Source organism: Brachypodium distachyon, chromosome 4 (genome assembly GCF_000005505.3).
Source record: "Brachypodium distachyon strain Bd21 chromosome 4, Brachypodium_distachyon_v3.0, whole genome shotgun sequence".
Lineage (NCBI taxonomy): Eukaryota > Viridiplantae > Streptophyta > Magnoliopsida > Poales > Poaceae > Brachypodium > Brachypodium distachyon.
The window spans coordinates 46,083,891-46,102,585 of NC_016134.3; the positions used below are offsets into that span (position 1 = coordinate 46,083,891).

Here is an 18,695-nt window from a genome sequence, read left to right on the forward strand (position 1 = left end):
TTAGCTGAACACGAGCATGTGAAGCAAAATTCTATTTAAAACAAAACTAATCGGGAGAGAGAGAGAGAATATATTTCTTCTATCAACAGTCAACACAGGTCTACAACAACATGCATGTTCATTCACATTTGTTCACATTGGGTTAATCGCTGGATTTTCTTTCTATGTACTCGATCGATTTCTTCTTTCAATTTCCCATCTTTGAATCATTCTATCCCTATGTACACGATCCACCTCCTTAAAACTGATGTAAGACTCGATCCATCTCCCCTAATAGTCCTTGCCATTGTGAGGTCGCCGGGGTTTGGGGTTGATGGTAGCTCGCAGAACTTCCGCGACGGCGGCGGCGTCAGGGTTGTCGAAGAGAGATCCCTGGGATGATGGTGGAGACGGTGGCTGGCGTTTCGTCGCGAAGGGGCTCCAACCAGACTGCTTCTTGTTCTTCTGCTGCACATGCACAATCACAAACGGAGAGCCAGGCTGCTGTCAATACCACTTGTGTGCAAATTATCTCCAGTGCATTGTATCTCATGCATGATAATACCTGCACGTGATCTCTACATCTGACAACCAAGATGTTCAGGATATTGAACAGTTGACAACATATGAGAATTAATTAACTATATGAACAGCCATGGAAATCATGACAATGCAAGGATGGCGAGAGAGCGACATTGCAAGATGGCAAGGTGTATTAAGTTTAGTAACATGACAGAATCAGACATCAGATTTGGTCCGTGGAAGGGGACGAATCGCGAATGGTCCGGTTGTCTCTTTGGCTCTTGTGCAGACAATACCCACGTTGCCCAGGGCAATGGTTTTCCCCTGTTTACAGCACAGCCGGTTGGATGTCACTGTCTGGTGAGTCCCACCCCGAGCTAAAGCAGCGTCTGCTGATAACAGGCAGGGGGCCGCGCCATGGCCCTGGTTAAGATCGGGGAGAAGGACCAGGTCATTTTGATGGAGGGTTTGGATAATGCTCCTGTCGGATTGTCAAAGTGGGGCAGTGAGAGGGAAACACAGGAAGGAGTGGTTTGGCAGGGTTTTGGAGGTTGCCCATTCATTTGGAACACTTTGTTTGGTGATGCTGGTTGGAGTTTCTTCAGAATGGAAAAGCAGTTGGTGTCATGGCTCATGAATAAGGAGCTGGAGTAAATTAATAGTAAAAAAAGTGGTACCATCCGTGACTAATTGTACTGGAGTTTCAACTGCTAAACTTTGAGGAAGAAATCCATTTTGAGAAATTTGGACCACAACAATATGATATAAAATAGTTACTGATGGAAAGATTGACCTAGTAGGATTTTTGGTAACGAGTAAAATTAGTTGGTACTTCATTTGTGCGCATATAACCACACATTTTGAACTACCTAGTGTGTGCAAAAGCTATATTTAGTAATGTTTTTTGCGTAAGACCTTATGGTGACATTTGACATGAAACGAAGCCAAGTAATTCCTCAATTGTGATACTCTCTTTTTTTCTGTACATGAAATAAAACTAATAAACTACATTGTATGCATAGCAGGTAGTTCTTTAATTTTATGGTAAACAAATACTCAGCACATTTATATTCTCAAAAAAAAACTCAGCACATTATTCGGATCGTATATTGGATAGGGGATGAACAGAACAAACCAGTATGCGACATTGTACATGATCAAATTACTCAGTGTATATTCTCGCAACTCAAAATGGCATATGCATTCTGTAAACTTTTGCAGCCTTTGATCACGTCATGCAGAAAGTATATCAAGAGCGGATCACATGGAAGATAAAATTAATGCATATTACAAACAGGGAAAAGATCTAGTTACCTCTAGATTGGACCCTTCAGCTTTGTCAGAAACCACATAGCGCAAGACGTCCATGAAGAAAGCCGTCCCTTTGTCAGCAAAGTTCTTAACATAGAAGCTAAGTAGCTGCCCAGACTTTCCCCTCAGATGCAGTAACCTCTGCTCGATGTTTGGTTCATATTGCATCACAATGGGCCGAAGAAAGGTGTCATATACAACATCACTGCCCTATAGAATGGATTGTATCACTCAGATGTTAGTTACTTGCACAAATATATGCACTTCAGGAAATAAAAACACGGAATAAGTCCCATCTTACTGCCCTAAAGCACTTTGCAAAAAACGCCACTGATGAGACAGCCCTCATGAGATTGTACTTCACAGGGGGCAAGTTTAAGCTCAGAGCTGATGACAAGTACACTATGTTACCTTTGTTTTGGGGTACCACAGGTAAACAAAGAAAGCAAGCTTCATTTCTCCATACATTGGCATCCTGAAATTGGTACAGTATAGTAGAGATACATAAATAAGAAGTGAAATTAAAGTAGAAAGATAAAAGCAAGCAAGGAGAACTGTACTGACCAAGAGATCACACTCTCAAAGGCTATAACCATGGCCACGATAATCCTACAGACATTCACAAACAGTTAAGTTTTCTAGGAGCCAGAACCAGTTCTTTACTTACAGAACAAGTTTAAGAATCCGCATATTTCCATGGATAAAAATAGAAACAGTTATGCTAACTTGATGGTGCATAACATAACGGTCTAAAAAATACCATGAAACTCCAAGAAAATATAGTATACAAACCTTTGCAAGCCCCATCTACAATCACATGGAGTATGCATACACTGTTACACACATAACACTATTGAAATCTGTTTAGGGCTCAAAGCACACATCCAATATTATTAAAAGCCTCTTCTTTTGTTCTATCAAAGTTTATCTTGGAAATCGCTCAAGTGAATGAGTAGTCATGTCAAACTAAACAACATTTCATCATTGAAACATTAAAAGTATTGAAAAATAACATAACACCGGGTATTAATACTTGCTACCAAACCAAACTCTCATGAAACACAACCCTTCAAGTATTTGCTCATTCTCAACTAGCAAATCAACATCAGATTTAAAAATACTGTGGTAACAGCATTAGCTGGTGATGCCTTTTTCCTACCCAAACCAGAATGGATCCTACAGGTGTACTTAAAAATCAGCATTATTCTCAATTTACCTCAATTGGCATTTGCATGTGAAAATTTTCATAAAGCTATGCAAGGCCAGCAAATAGGCAGCGGAACTTCTTTTTAACGAAAGAGTGGAACTTTTGATTAACCTAAGATACCTAGTTACCTACCATCAAAACTATCATACTGAAACACAATAGAGTTAAGGGGGAAATCATATGCTATAGCCTATAGCCAGCCCAAGCATCTCAGTCTCATGTGCATATGGACACTTCCCTCTCTCTAATGAATATGATTCTCCAATTAATGGGAAGTTTCTTGGTCTGTTCCTCTGAACAGCTTCATGCAAGGGTCAAAGGCATGCCAAGTAATAACACAAACAACCATTGTGACAAACTAAGTTGGCAATTCGGGAAGCGTATATTATACTTTGAATTGGTCTCACTGTTAGTCAATTATTTGATCAAAATGAATACAGTAGTCTTGAACCTTCCATATTTTATTTGGTCATTGACCCAGTCCAGTCATGCTCTAGTCTTGGATCAAAGAGGTAAAATAACATATGAGGAAGCATTCCTCTTGCTGAAATCAAACATCTTAAGTGATGTCAAACATAATAAAAAGAACTACACACAAAATCAACTTGGCATTCTGAAACAAGCCAAGAGGTTTTATGGTCCTATCACTCCTTTCATCAAAATATATGCGCACCTTTCAACAAGATAGTAATCACTAGCTTACATCTCAGTACCAACTATGAGCACACAAAACAACAAAGTTAGTTTAAAACTTCAGAAGCATTTCAACTCAGTTTCTAAAGATACATTCCTCTGAGTCCAAACGATCAAAGACAATTGAGTTCTGGACTTAGAAGCACATGGATAAAGTTTTTTTTAAAGTTTGTTATTGTTTCCAAAGTTCCTAGGTGAGGAGGCAATATTTTCCTAGACATACATTAAATTAAGAGGCTCATGAAGGATCAATATCAGAGTTGTTGGTAAGGCATCCTCATTAAAGGTAGGTGTTAAGAGATTAAGTATGAAAAAAATGTTTATGCATCAGATGTTCTTTGCCCCTACAGGAAAATGCAAAACAAATAAAACTTACAGCTAAAACTACAGTTTCAGGTAACTTGAGTGAAATGGTTGCAAAACTTCTGAAAGGAACTTGGTGCAGAACATGGAACCTCTGTATTCAATTGAACGACAAAAAGTCTTGCATTTGGATGGTGGACGTGGAGTTTGATGGAAATTTGAACAGTTAAATGGAAAATGAGAGATAACTTGGAATAGTCTTTACTCTTAAAACATCGAAACTTTAGTACATACAAACGAACGAGTAGTGGTTACTAATTACCAAGTCAGATATAAAGGCACTACAACTCATACCAACAATAGCGTAATTTTTCCCGCCCGCCAATTATTATTAATTAATAATTACGTACAAAGATAAGTGGATCTAGGTGGTCCATTAAGATGTTCCCTTTCAGGCCTTAAAAACAATTTCTGAGCACACCATAATCCAGAGCATTTATTTCCAATCAAACAGCCCACGGGCAATTTCTAATCATCTGCAGTTTGGCGCCTTTTCTCGGGGCACAACACATATGATACACAGATCTGAAACTGCACCAAACCTACTTACCATTTTGTCTGGCAAAAAAGAGAGCATAGAACTGCCAATCACAATTCCAAAACTTATTAAAGACAGATACTTCGTATAAAAGATCTCTCTGATTGATACTAATTATCTACACAAGGCAGGATCGCTGTGCCACCATCCACCAAACACCCATCATCTCTGAACAAAACATAAAATTAAAAGGAAAAAACACATGAATCTTCATTAAAAAAAACTAAAAGGGCGCCGGTTATACATAAAAGTCGGCACTATGATTGCCAATGAACTTTCTCGCCTGCCTGGATATACACATAAAAAAAATAAAACAAAGGAACATCATGGTAGCAAGCAAAAGGTTAAAGGGGGAGAGGACTAAAGGTGGCATGAGGGTATCACGGAAAATCATGCTATCCAAGGGTGAGTTGTGCATCTCACTCAACATGGGAAAAAAGGGAAAAGGACGTGCGTTCGGTCGCAGCAAACTAATAATCGGGGGTGGACGAACTCGAGAGGAAGCAAGGCAGGCGGTGCGCGCGGTTGATTCTACTGGAGCGGGATGAATAAACGAAGAGGGGGTGGATAGAGGAGAATAGAAATAGCGTACCAGTACTGGCACCAGAAGCGGAGCATGTGTGCGTCGTTGGGGCGCGCCTCGACCGTCTTGAAGCACTCGAACGCCGGCATCGCGTACCCGAACAGGAGGCTGCGTGCGCCGCCGAGAGGGCGAACGAAGGGAAAGCAAATGGAATTTCATCAGGAGAGGAGTAATTAACACGCGGAGAAAAAACCCAACGGTAACCCATATATGCGCATTCATCCCCATCCTTCCAGCCCGTGCAGAAGGAAGAAGCATTCGATTCGAGGAGAGGAGGAAGCGAGGGGAAACTCACAGCAGGACCTTGGAGAGCAGCTCCCCCAACATCTCGTCGGTCCGCCCTGCACGGATCAGAAATGCAGAACCGTGCGTCGCGGAAGTCCCCGGCCCCTCTCCGCGCGAGATGCAACACGACTTGTCGCTGGTGGTGCTCCTCGGGGATTTGCGCGGGGGGTTGGGGAGGAGTAGAAGCGAAGGCCGTGGTAGAGGAAGGAGTTGTTGTTGCTTCGGGGAGAAGACGACTTGCGACTGCTTCGGCAAGTGCGGGGGTGCAGCGGGGGAGGACGCCGAGTCGAGTCGAGTTGTTGTTGCTGCCGCCGAGTCGGACGGACGGAAGAAGGAAGGAAGCGACCGACGGCGTGGTGTAAGGTGGGGTTGTTGACCGCCTGGCCCGGTGGGGCCCGCACGCCAGTCCCCCGTCACGTTTGGGCTGCCGGGGTTCTGCTCTGGTGGCTGATTTTGTGGGGCCGCACGTACGTGGAAGGCTGCGGATAGGGGTGGCGGCGTGTGGTGTGGGTAAGCAAGCGGGCGGGTGTGGTTGGTTCTGGCTAGGACTATACTGTACAGCGTTTGGATTTGGACCTTGGCTTCCGTGTCTCGGATGCTTCTGTGGACCCCGCGCGTCAGAGGTTCGTGTGAAATTCGTGCAAGTAAACGTTCCTTCTTCCTTTTTCTTTTCCTCCGAGAAGGCAGCGTACTACCTTCAAACGGCGACACGAGCAACCCGTACAAGAAATTACTCAATCCGGAACGTGGCATTAAACACACGCGTGTCATTTCCATCGGTCGATCACCGCCCAAGGAGATGAATGCAGAACGCCGCTTTATTCGGAAGAAGAGGAAACGTGACCAAGACGACCAGTTCGGTTTTTTGCCGTTTGGACGGACCGCACGAGATTCCGACCGGGACCCACGCGTACGAAGACGACCACGACCGGCCCCGGCCTGGGAAAACGAGAGAGAGCCAGCGAGCGACCAGGTGAGCCGCACTTGGTTCCGGTCTAGCAAATCCACCGCGACTCGGCCCGCCCACGCGCTCGCGGAAAACTCTCTGTTGCTTGCTACTACTGTCAAGGTAGAAAAATACATTGCTGCTTGTATTTCTATTTTGAGTACTTGTATTTGGTTAACAATTTTTAGGTCAGACCTGGCAATGACAGAGGTACTCTTCGTCAAGTCGGTCAATGAAGCTGTTTGTTTTAACTTAACGCCCAAGTGGAACCTTAGTCGTACTCCGTAGTTTCCCTGGATCTTAGCACACACGATAAATAATGGAGTATTACTAAGACCTGGAGTGCCAATCAAGCCCGATTAAAAAATTAGGCTAGTTGGGTTTATGGTCCTTGATCAGACTGTTAGTTTAGTTGGTTAACTAACAACTATGGAAGCTTCTCAAAGATAGGTTAACCAAGGAAGTTTTGTACTCGTGTGTACAAAGCGAGTGAACATATATAGTACTCCATCGGTTTTTTTTTTACTAGATGTTTCCGTTTAGTTTTTATCTATGTTACTCTTCTTTGAATTTGACTTAGAACAAGGATAGAACATTTTATAAACCGGAAGTGGGTGAGTAGCCGAGTACATAAATACAACTATTTTTTCAACGCCAAAATCTCTGTGTGCTGTATCTAAATCAGTCTGTTTCCTGTGTGCAGCAGCGGGAGGAAAAAATGTCCATAACATTAATAAACAGTAATTGGTTTTCCCATGACGTCTTGGTCATCTATTTTTTTTTCTAGCTTCATTTAAGAAATCCAATTAAATCTAATTAATATCATTTTACTGCCACAATAACTTTGTACCGCTAGTCCAACTTCAAACTGGCTGGCTAAGATTGAACGTAAATTTATGACGCACTTTATTACTCCCTCTGATTTAGGATCGGATGGATAATTCAGAAGGGGCAGTTGAGTTTTTCGCTTAAGAACACGACTTGGTTCCGATGGTGCTCCAAGCAGGGCAACTTTTCTTTATACTCTCTCCGTCCCATATTAAGTGAGAAAATATTACATGTATATAAACGATTGTTAAGTATAGATAGATCCATATTTTGACAATTTTGAATTATTACTTAATGTGTGATGGAGGGAGTATTATATATCTCTCCTCTCTTGGTCTATTTTGTTTTTGTTACATTTGCAGTTGCAACGGATAGCGTTCATTCGCACCATCGAAAATGACCCTAGGTCCTTGTACGTTTTTCTAACCAACTTTTTGTACGTTCTCTCTTTGGCAAAAACAAATCCAACCTTGAGTACGTGTAATCGTGTATTGATTTGACTTACTAATAAAATCGTCAGCTTCCTTCCCCACTCATCGCCCTCACTTTGAGACAAATCTTTTTTAGAACAAATTTGACTTGGACATGCATTCCGTCTTTATATCTTCTGGAAAAAAAAGTTTATATTTCACCCTCAAATGTGATCCCATAGTCGGATTTGCCTACTCAGCCTCTAAACCATCCCAATTGTGCCACGTCAGCCTCAAAACCGCTAAAGGGTGTGATTTAAATGGTATTACAGAATTCAGTGGTTTAAATAACTGGTTTTGCAGTTCGGAGGGTTATCCGGCTATATGGTCACATTTGAAAGTGAAATATGGACTTCTTTCTTTCTTCTGGAAACATGTTGTTTGGCCCAAACGGCACGAATCATCGCCGGAGCCCGTAAGGCAGTCCAAAAAGAAGCCTACGGCCCATGATAATTCGCCTCTCGCCTAGGGTAAACTCTGCTGTCCTGTACATGGGCCAGTTGGTGCATACTACCTTTGTCAATCCGGCCCATAATTCACTAAGCGGAACCTAGGCCTCTTAACTCTCAGCCCTATAAAAAAAGGGCCGTTAGCTCTAAAATTAACCGACAGTGCTGAAATCCTACGGACGGGTTAGTTTCCAATTCGATCTGAACCTGCTCTTCAGTGTTTTTTTTTGAAGCGATGTCTGCCCTGAACAGAACACTAGAGTAAATGCCACTAAATGCCAATTACGAATTCCACAGCTGGATGAGTACGTACGTCAGGCACACCGATGCGTCTCTGGTACTCCAGTAGTATCCTGCATCGCACAGCTGCGTCCCAAGGATGATCCAGGTGACCGCTCAAAGACTAACACTGACAGCTTCAGGTACTACTCCTATCTCCAGTAAAAAAAAAAATGACAGCTTCCTTCAGGTAGCCAAGCCAAGCTACTGCTAGCCCACAGTAAATTTTGTGTCAAGTCACACCTCGCACCGCATCGCATCCGGTCGCCATGAATCGCGTAATTACTCCCGCTGTACGTACTAATTACGGCACAAACCTGAGACGCATTTACCATAGGGACTGTATGACAATAAGTAAGCTCACGCAACGCAAGCGTATGTATAGGGTCATGACTCGGCCGTGACACACACACACAGTGGTCAGCGATCGATTTATGCATTTGGAGTTATGGATCTTATGAATGACCGTCTGGTCCAGAAACCATTCGTCAGAAGGAAATTGTATACAGAAATTGACAGTAGAACCATGATACTCCTATACTAGTGTACTACAGTCTACAGAATCCGGATTAGTTTAATCCTAGGCTGCCAACTCTGAAGAACAGAAAGAAAAGAAATGGATTCCATTCCAGAGTTAGCACCATGCATGATAAATATACTTGCTCAACTTCAGGACCATCGTATTTGTTTTCCATTTCCAGTGTGGTCACTCCAGATTCAGTGAAGGGTTTACTACAGATTCAGAGAAGTGTTCATTCCAGATGTATTTCAGTAACTACAAAAATAAATAAATCTCTCTCCTCTTGCAGAGCAGTGTCAAATTGTGCAATACAGCTGGATGGATGCTGGAGTAGTCGCTCTACAAGGGGTTGTTGGAGGTGTGTTGAATCGCCTTGAATTGGCAAGAGGTAAATGCAATGGCCTGCTAGCCTGAAGAATGCTGCTGCGCAAAGTTGAAGCATGGACCGGCCAACCCTGCTGCCAAGTCCCCATAACTGCTGCATGCAGCAGAATCTTTCGACGAAATTTTTTGGGCGAACCCAAACTGCACGAATGATGGATGCATTGCACGCTTTCTCAGCTTATACAACGGGCAAGTGTGGTTGCAGTACTTGGGCTTGCTAGCTCGATCTCCTCTTACACGGTCACAACTGAGTCAGTCAAGCGTAGGCAGGGGAGAAAACGTCATCATTTCGAGTTCAGATGGATGCCTGCTGTCAAATGTGTGCATATAGATCCAGTACTGAAAGCAATTGACCGGCCTCTCTGCGTGCGTGTCTGTGTGTAGAGTGACTGAGTGAGTGCAGTGCAGGTGAGCAGTGGAACATTTAACTCCCATTCAATGATGAAAACGAAAAAGGGTACAGCTTTAACCTTTTGTGGAGCAGCGATAGTAGAAATGAAAAAAAGAGAGAAGGATAACACCTCGCAAAAACCTGCTAAAAAACTTGTTACATTGCGAAGTTTTCAGCATTCTACGGTGCGAGCCTGTCTTCAGCTTGCAGAGAAGCAACTTCACAATACATTTCTGAGATCTGAACTGATAAACTCGGTTTAATTTGCAATGTACCTGTAGTCCTGTACATCATCGACCAACTCTTGCAAGGCATCTATCAAACTAACACAGGGGGAATGCAGTCAGCAGCAAATTAAGACATGCGAGGAGGAGGGCTGGTTGGGCCCTTTGGATTGAATTGTGTTGCCGGTTGATCATATCGGTTCTTGTCGGATGCATGTTGGACGTTTGCACGTCATCCCGCAGGGGAATAAACCCTGGGCCTGAACTGAGAGAGCTAGAGATCTCGGGCGCGCCATTGGTAATTAACCTGTTGCTTCCTCCTCGATCGGCAGGCCAAAACGGTTTGACAAGGGTTCATTTTGCTTTATCTTAATAACCACTGATGGAGGATTGCTTTGCTGCTCTGAAATTAAAGCTGCATTGCATTACATGCAACCTTGACTAATGACTAGAGCCCGTCAGTCTCTTGGAGTGATCATCGTTGTTTTGCTCTGTTGAGCAGCAAGACAACATGGCTAACAGCATCAATGATCGCTGTTTTTTTCTGCTCATGATGCATGTCAACTTAAGTGTGATCTATCTGCATGTTTTGTTAAAAATGAGTAAGATAATAGAAGTAGAGTACTAGGTTGGTCCATATGCATGCATGGACGCGTGCATTATGATTGATCGGAGCATGCATGCATGTACTTGTCCCCAGCATATAGAGGAGTATAAACCATGATTAGCAGCACGGGGTTCAAGGAGCGTGCCTGTTCTTCTGTGATATGTGTGACATACGACGGAAAGTACCTATGCTTTTCCTAGGAGGAAGCTTACTTGCATTCTCACATGGACCAGTAAGGTTGTAGATCTGCAGGACATTCCTAGGAGTAGTACAAGGTCAGAGCTGCTTGAGGTGCTCGAATGCTCTTTCGGAAAAATTAAGTTTAAATTATGAATCAAGCCTTGCTTGGGAGTAAGAAAGTTTTGCCCATTACTAACAGCAAGGGTCAGAGCATCCACTACTACAACGGGTGGCTATATATGAAGGCTCAGGCCTGATTCGTTTCAGGGGAGTTTCAAAGGAAATCCAAAGGATTGAGGATTCCTTAGAAAAATGCACTGTAGATGCATTCGTTTCGTAAGGAACAAGCAAATTGATTCCTTAGAATTCTCATTAAATTCCTTTGATTTTGGAGAAAAATGAACATTAGATCCAACCTCTTTTTTCTCATAGGAATGAAATTGGACCATTTCTTAGGATGGCAAATGCCACCCTGTGACAATTCTAAGATTTGCTCTTTTCCTATGTTTTGATTTCCTTTGAACCGAACGAGCCCTCAGTGTTGTACAAGAGGACTTACTACAAAGACGCCCTAACGTAAAATCAACCTTTATCCTCATAATACAGTTATGAATAAAAGAAGCATACTTTACTATACTTTTATGCAGACAAAACATTTTATATATGTCACGGACTCCCATAATATACACACGCCTATAATTAAATTCCCTGATCTGAAGCATTTCTGCCCGCTGCTGGCCGCCTGCGGCGAGAAATGAAAATGCTCTGAAGGATTGCAGCCGCCCAGCGCGCAGTACAGGCGCGTGCTGCGCTCCTGAAGCACAAATCAAGACCTACACGCAGCCAACCAGCAGCCGGCTCGTGTCCAGTGAAAGCTGTGTTTAGCTTGTTCCCAATGATTGCAACGTGGTCCACTGGAGCCAAAATTCTCGAGTAAAAACACGCTGGCTCATGTAAACTTTACACTACTTCTGCTAGACACTCTTAGAGTGAAAATTGACAAAAAAAAAATTGACATCCCAATTTGTAATGGATAAGTTGACAACTTCGGCACTGGACGCGCAAACCTCATTTCGCTCGATATTTCTGCACAAAAAAAACGATACCGAGGTACATAGCCAAATTCAGCACACCGAAGTGAGCAGATCATTTTTTGGCTCAAGTTATTAAAAAGAGACGGGGTAGATCTTTCAATTTCGGCTGCAATAGGGTTAGAATTACACACAGGGCCTTATTAGACAGGATCTGTCGATTTGCCATGAATATGGTTCCTCTCACACCTCACACCTGGCCCTGCTGCGCCTGGACGCACCGACCAAAACATATGCAATTATCATCGTCCGTGACTTTGAAAAAACGCTTCTTTGTGTGCAGAACCGACCGAAATCCATCCAGGAGACCAAAACCCTGCAGCCCCTGCTCGCTCGCTCTCTCGCTTGTGAATGAATGACAGTAGATGCGGATGCACGAGCACGACGTTCGTACGGGGCTTTGGCTTGTGTAAACGTGAATCGTGATGATGTGAATTGAAAGAAAGAGAATTAAACATCGATTCGGCAGCAATAGCAATTGCACGGGCGGCGGACGGCGGCAGACTAGCTCTAGCATGGGAGCAGCACTACGCTCGGCTCGGCTCGATTCGATTGAGTCCTAGCATAGCCATAGCTTGGCTAAAACGAGATAAAAGGAGAAAAAAGAAAGAAAGCCATGGGCGGCCGTGTGCGTGTTTCGCGCGCGTGTGCGCCCCTCGCGATGATCTCGACGCAGAACGAGCAAAGGAGGTGCTGGATAGAGATCAGAGACGTACAGGCTAGCTCCCGGCGTCTGTCTCTCACGGGTCCGCCAGGTGCCTGGGCCGAGAACGAGCCAAGGAGTAGTACGGCGCGCGTGTAGAGGAGACATGTACGTACGGGACGATCGCGTGATGGCGGTGCCTCTTTGGAGATCTAGCTTTGCGTGTAAAATGTGTCAAGTCTAGTGTTGTTGTTTGTTGTTTTCTGTTGGGTCAGCTAGAAGGGGCAGGTGTGGTGGCTTGGCTGGGGGGCGCGGCGCGCGTGCCGATGGATGTGATTGTGATCCTGCAGCCGAGTCCGGCGCCACTGACTTTTGATCGGATCCCGGACGTGACTACGGGCCGGGGTTGCTGTGTCCAGAGGCGGGGGTTGCTCACCAAGTGGCCTCAACAGTCAACAGCCAACACCAAAGACAGTGGACCTTTGGACGTACGGCCTGATGATCTCGAGACGTGCGGCGAAGGAGTTATCGTATTCCCTCCTGAGATAAAACTGTTAAGAAATTAATTAGTTTAATCGTTATCTCGTAATTAGCAACGGACGGTTGCCTGCGTGCAAACCACCGGGCGTCCTCGTGCACAATTCTCCCGAACAGACGCGGCCGTTGCTCGCTTCTGCCCGGGAAGAGACACCTCGTGTACCCTTTATATAGGGCTGTCAATCATCGAATAGATAATCCCTTGATTCAATCTCGTTCCATTATAACACGTTATCAGCACAGACTCTACCGAGAACATAGAAAGAACCGAAGGAGGAGAAGAAAGAATCTTCTGGAAAATCCAATGGAGGAGGAAATTTGTCTAGTAGATAGTGCTTCTACTAATACAATATTACGGGAGATTAAATATTTCCAAACTCTAAAAAAAGAGCAAAGGAAGTGTAATGACAATTGCTGGTCGTGACACATTAATTGTTGGTTCTGGTCAGGCCACAATTACTCTCCGTATAAGTACAAAACTTGTGATCCAGGATGCATTATTATTCCCGGACTCTACTGGTACCCTATTAAGTTTTAAAGATATCCGTAAGAATGGATTTCATGTTGAGACTCAAGAACAAAATGAGGCCGAGAGCCTCCTTATAACTCAACAAAAAGGATGTGAAAAACAAATCCCTGAGAAACTACCTTTTCTATCATCTGGATTATATTAATACATAAAACCAGAGCCACATATGGCATTTAAAATAATTTTTCAAAATCTTGACAAATTCAAGATATGCCATGAACGCCTTGGTCATCTAGGAATTGGAATGATGAGAAAAATTATTGTTGGATCCGTCGGACCCAATTTATCACTTACAAAATTCCCGAAATCCTCAGATTTTGTATGCACGGCTTGTGCTACTGGAAAATTAATCACAAGGCCTTCTTACCTAAAGATAAAGAACGAGCCACTTAATTGTCTTGAACGCATTCAAGGAGATATATGTGGACCTATACAACCATTATCTGGACCGTTCAGATATTTCATGGTACTTATTGATGCGTCTACAAGATGGTCAAATGCGTGTCTCATATCTACACGGAATCATGCCTTCGCTAAATTTATTGCTCAAATAATCAAACTAAAAGCAAATTATCCTGAGCATAAGATAAAGTCCATAAGAATGGATAATGCCGCTGAATTTAGTTCACGAGCATCCAATGATTACTGTCTATCTTTGGGCATAACTGTGGAGCACTCTGTACCTTATGTACATACTCAAAATGGTCTTCCAGAATCTCTTATAAAAAAATTTAAATTGATAGCAAGACCACTTCTATAGAATTGCAATCTTCCAACATCTTGTTGGGGACATGCGGTTTTACATGCCGCGGAATTAATACAAATTCGTCCAACTGCATACCATACGGCCTCCCCGTTGCAGTTAGTAACCTACTCCTCAAAATGTTTTCCAGTGGGATCAAAATGGGTTTTTGTTCGTAAAAGAAATGAAAACAATGAGGTGGTGAGATATAAAGCGAGGCTTGTAGCACAAGGTTTTACGCAGAGACCTGGCATCGATTATGATGAAACATACTCTCCTGTTATGAGTGGAATTACGTTCCAATATTTAATATCATTGGCAGTAAAAATGAATTTGTCTATCCAATTAATGGATGTAATGACTGCATACTTATATGGGTCACTCGATTCGGATATCTACATGAAAGTCCTGGAAGGACTAAATGTTCCAAATCCGAAAGCAAATCGCAACATGTATTGCGTGAAGCTTCAAAAGTCTCTTTATGGCTTAAAACAGTCGGGAAGAATGTGGTATAACCGACTAAGTGAGTTCCTTCTTCTAAAGGGTTACTCTAATAATGATGATTGCCCATGTGTATTTATAAAGAAATCATCAAATGGTTTTTGTATCATTTCTGTGTATGTAGATGATCTCAATATCATTGGAACGACAGAAGACATACATGAGGCAAGTACTCATCTTAAGACGGAATTTGAAATGAAAGATTTGGGCAAGACCAAATTTTGCTTAGGTTTGCAAATTGAGCATATTCCCTCTGGGATACTAGTACACCAGTCGTCTTATATCCAAAAGTTACTTGAAAAATTCAATATGGATAAATCATATCTTTCAAAAACACCTATGGTCGATCGATCTCTTGATAGAGAAAAAGACCCATTTAGATCTAAAGGCGATGATGAAGAGATATTCCATATCTCAGTGCTATTGGTGCACTCATGTACTTAATTAGCAAATTGCACTAGACCCGATATATCATTTGCAGTCAATGTACTAGCTAGACATAGTGCATCGCCAACTAAAAGACATTGGGTTGGTGTCAGAAATGTCCTTAGATATCTCCAAGGCACTAGAGATCTTGGTTTATTCTATCAGAAAAATCAAGATAAGACCATGATTGGATATTGTGATGCTGGATACCTCTCGGATCCCCATAATGCTAGGTCACAAACTGGTTTTGTTTTTCTGTATGGAGGAACGGCTTTTTCTTGGAAGTCAACGAAACAAAATTTAGTGGCTACATCCACTAATCATTCTGAAATTATTGCTTTGTATGAGGCCTCACGAGAATGTGTATGGCTACGCAGAATGATGAAGTTTATTCAAAGTTCAAGTGGTATTGGTTCATTGGAATCACCCACGATTATTTATGAAGATAATGCCGCTTGTATTATGCAAATGCAAACAGGTTATATAAAGAGCAATATAACAAAGCACATTGCTCCTAAATTATTTTATCCCCATGAATTACAAAAGGATGGAGAGATAAATATTTTGCAAACGAAGTCATGTGATAATCTAGCAGATTTATTTACAAAGTCTTTATCAAATTCTTTATTCCAGAAGTATGTAAATGGAATTGGTATGAGACGACTTCGAGATTTATAAGATTCAGGGGGAGTAAACTCCTGATAATATATATAACCTGATTATGATCATTAGATCATTTACATTGTACACTTTTTCCCTATGAGTTTTTTCATATATGGTTTCTCATAGAAGGTTTTTAATGAGATCATGCTAATACAAGAATTTTTCTCCTCTTTTTTTTCCTGATGGGTTTTAAAGGAGTTTTTCATAGCATATTACATAACACAATTTTATTCAGATTTTTTCCACAGGGTTTTTCTGAAGAAACTTTTTCAGAAATGATGAACAACTCACAAGAACAAGACAAGACATGATTAGGGGGAATGTTAAGAAATTAATTAGTTTAATCATTATCTTGTAATTAGCACCGGACGGTTGCCTGCGTGCAAACCGCCGGGCGTCCTCGTGCACAATTCTCCCGAACAGACGCGGCCGTTGCTCATGTCTGCCCCGGAATAGACACCTCTTGTGTCCTTTATATAGGGCCGTCGATCATCGAATAGATCATCCCTTGATTCAATCTCGTTCCGTTCTATCAAAAACTGCCCCGGATCGTGGATGGCGCCGTGGTGAACGGCCCCTGGTGTACCAATACGCAGTACAGACAGGAAACACATAGCAGACCGTCACAACCCTTGCACAACAAAGAAGCGAACATGTAAAAAATGTCACTGTTCTTCGACTTGTGCTGCCCCCAGAAATCCATCGGGCGGTCACTCTCGGCCTCTCGGGAGAATCGAGCGCCATGCAAACCTTTGGAAGGAAGAAAAATTCGCTGTCGGTCGCGGCTCTTGCACAACCATCTCTCTCAATAAATAACTTGAAGTCTTCAGGGCTGCTTCATCCCGACCGTGCAATCGGCGATCCGACGTGGCTCCGTCCGCTGCCGCATGCAGGGGCTCCACAAGTCCACATAGGATCAGGACAGTCAAAGTCAAACCCATCCGTTCCATCAGCGAGCTCGCAGGCCAGAATGAATGATGGGCCCACGTGGCCCAGCTAAACCCCACAGGTTAATCCTTTAACCCCCCACTGACTTCCCCACCCCAAATCGCGTGTATATAAACCCACTCCAAGCTCAGCAATCCCTTACTCACCACCACAGCACCATTTCTCCACCATTTAACCATCTTCCCCGAGTCCCAAGGCAGCTACAACCTTGCGCCATGTCGACGTCGAGGCTGCGGCGGGGGAGCGGCGGGAGGCAGTTCGCGGTGGGCGGCGCAAGCGTGAGCGTGGGGGGAGCGGGCCGGTGGCGGCACGTGGCGGTGGTGGACGGCGTCGGCTGCGGCTGCCGCCCGCGCCGCCCGTCGGCGTCCAGGCTGCTCATGAGCCTCCCGTCCTTCCTCCGCCCCTCGCCCAAGCCGCCGGCGGCGGCGCCGGCACCGCGGCGGAACGCCAGCTTCAGCTCCACGCACTCCTCCTCCGCCTCCTCCTCCTTCTTCTTCCCCGCCTCCGGCGCCGCCTCCACCACCTCTTCCTCCTCCGCCTACTCCCACGACATGACGGCCAAGGCTGCGACGGCTCCGGCGCCGGCGCCGAGGAAGAAGAGGGCCAATAACAGCAAGGCAAAGAAACGCCGCGAGGAGAAATTAACGGCGGAGGCGGAAGAAGGGGAAGAGGGGGATGTGGGGGTGGCGGTGGAGAAGGAGTCGTCGGACCCGCGGGGGGATTTCAGGGACAGCATGGTGCAGATGGTGGTGGAGATGGGGCTCTGCGACTGGGACGGCCTGCGATGCATGCTCCGCCGCCTGCTCGCCCTCAACGCGCCGCGCCACCACGCCGCCATCCTCGCCGCCTTCGCCGAGGTCTGCGCACACCTCGCATCCTCCTCCTCCTCCGCCCCGCCGCCGCCGCCTTCCCCTCCGCCTCCGGCGTACCAGTACCAGTATCACCACTACGACGATTACTACTCCTACTGAACCAGATTGACGGAGAGCTCGCCGTACGTGCTCTGTTTTCGTCGGTCTCGAGATCCTGGCACCACCGGGTGTACTAGGTCGCAAGTTACCGGTGGTGCTAGGATCTCTCTGGAGACAGATTAAGGTAGAATCAAGAGGATTAGTAGGTTGTCTCTGGACTATTAGTAGATTCAGGTACCATGCATGCATGCGTGTGTTTGATTAGTAGGAGTAAGTTCTGCTCTGCTTAATTTGCAGGGGTCGTCCGTGCTGTTTCTCTCGAGTCTCGATCGACTCTGAACTAGTTTCTGCCAAGTGTTGTCAGTGTGTTTGTTTCTGCTGGCTAGTGTGTAGTGTGTGTCTGTATGTGCCTGTGTGGCCTTCGGTTTTGCATGAAGGTTCACTCACAAGTCTGTTTAATCAGTTCACCATATGTAACTATATTTGTATTTGTACTAGTACCGATGTAATGTGTTTAATTATATAAGTGAACTATGTCATTTTGTTGTGTACTGCTACTTTTAAAAAATAAACTAGTTCTGTACTGCTATTGGTCTCTGCATAGTACACACACACAAAAAGGAAAAGGCATTGCATCTTCAGATGATTTCTCTTGATTATTCCTTGGCTTTTCTAACTTCCTAGTACTCCTTACATGTGCATCGTTATGGAACCGATTGATCAAACTTCAACCTGTCAACCATGAACCATCTAAAGAAAGGTTTGTCAACTGCAAAATACTGTGCCACCAACAGGCTCACCTGATCCTTTTCCTTTTCGGATGACCAAAAAGAAGAGAAGACGACCAGCTTTGGATGCATGCCAACTACAGTATACATGGCGTCAAGCACGCACGCACGCACGCATTGTTCTTTCTCTCGTCGGCTTTTTAGGAGGAAAGAAAGA

The 18,695-nt window shown here is 44.2% G+C and overlaps 2 protein-coding genes across 4 annotated transcripts; one reads left to right on the forward strand and one right to left on the reverse strand.

Moving 5' to 3' along the window:
* Window positions 1-34: 34 nt before the first annotated feature.
* Window positions 35-5,820, reverse strand: LOC100839958 (HVA22-like protein j). Of its 3 annotated transcripts, none has more exons than XM_010240393.3 (6): window positions 5,492-5,819; window positions 5,206-5,304; window positions 2,377-2,421; window positions 2,224-2,287; window positions 1,816-2,022; window positions 35-444 (listed from the first exon to the last, which is right to left on the reverse strand). In XM_010240393.3, exons 1-6 carry the CDS (start codon window positions 5,521-5,523, stop codon window positions 271-273), a joined length of 621 nt encoding a protein of 206 aa, XP_010238695.1. In that variant the 5' UTR covers window positions 5,524-5,819; the 3' UTR covers window positions 35-270. The 3 variants fall into 3 exon arrangements, with proteins under 3 accessions (XP_010238695.1, XP_003578887.1, XP_024310475.1); XM_003578839.4 differs by having other exon boundaries at window positions 35-447; window positions 5,492-5,814; XM_024454707.1 differs by lacking the exon at window positions 35-444 and adding an exon at window positions 445-563 and having other exon boundaries at window positions 5,492-5,820.
* Window positions 5,821-16,985: 11,165 nt separating this feature from the next.
* LOC100825141 (transcription repressor OFP8) lies at window positions 16,986-18,301 on the forward strand. The gene has a single exon (XM_003576975.4). It carries the CDS (start codon window positions 17,055-17,057, stop codon window positions 17,808-17,810), a length of 756 nt encoding a protein of 251 aa, XP_003577023.1. The 5' UTR covers window positions 16,986-17,054; the 3' UTR covers window positions 17,811-18,301.
* Window positions 18,302-18,695: the final 394 nt, after the last annotated feature.

What these genes read in the sequence shown, in the direction of transcription:
- LOC100825141 (XM_003576975.4), top strand. Translation starts at nt 17,055, where the DNA reads ATGTCGACGTCGAGGCTGCGGCGGGGGAGCGGCGGGAGGCAGTTCGCG.
- LOC100839958 (XM_003578839.4), bottom strand. Translation starts at nt 5,523, where the DNA reads ATGTTGGGGGAGCTGCTCTCCAAGGTCCTGCT. An exon ending in CTGCTCTCCAAGGTCCTGCT is followed by an intron (nt 5,305 to 5,491) that starts GTGAGTTTCCCC and finishes CGGCGCACGCAG; the next exon opens with CCTCCTGTTCGGGTACGCGA. An exon ending in TTTGAGAGTGTGATCTCTTG is followed by an intron (nt 2,288 to 2,376) that starts GTCAGTACAGTT and finishes TACCAATTTCAG; the next exon opens with GATGCCAATGTATGGAGAAA.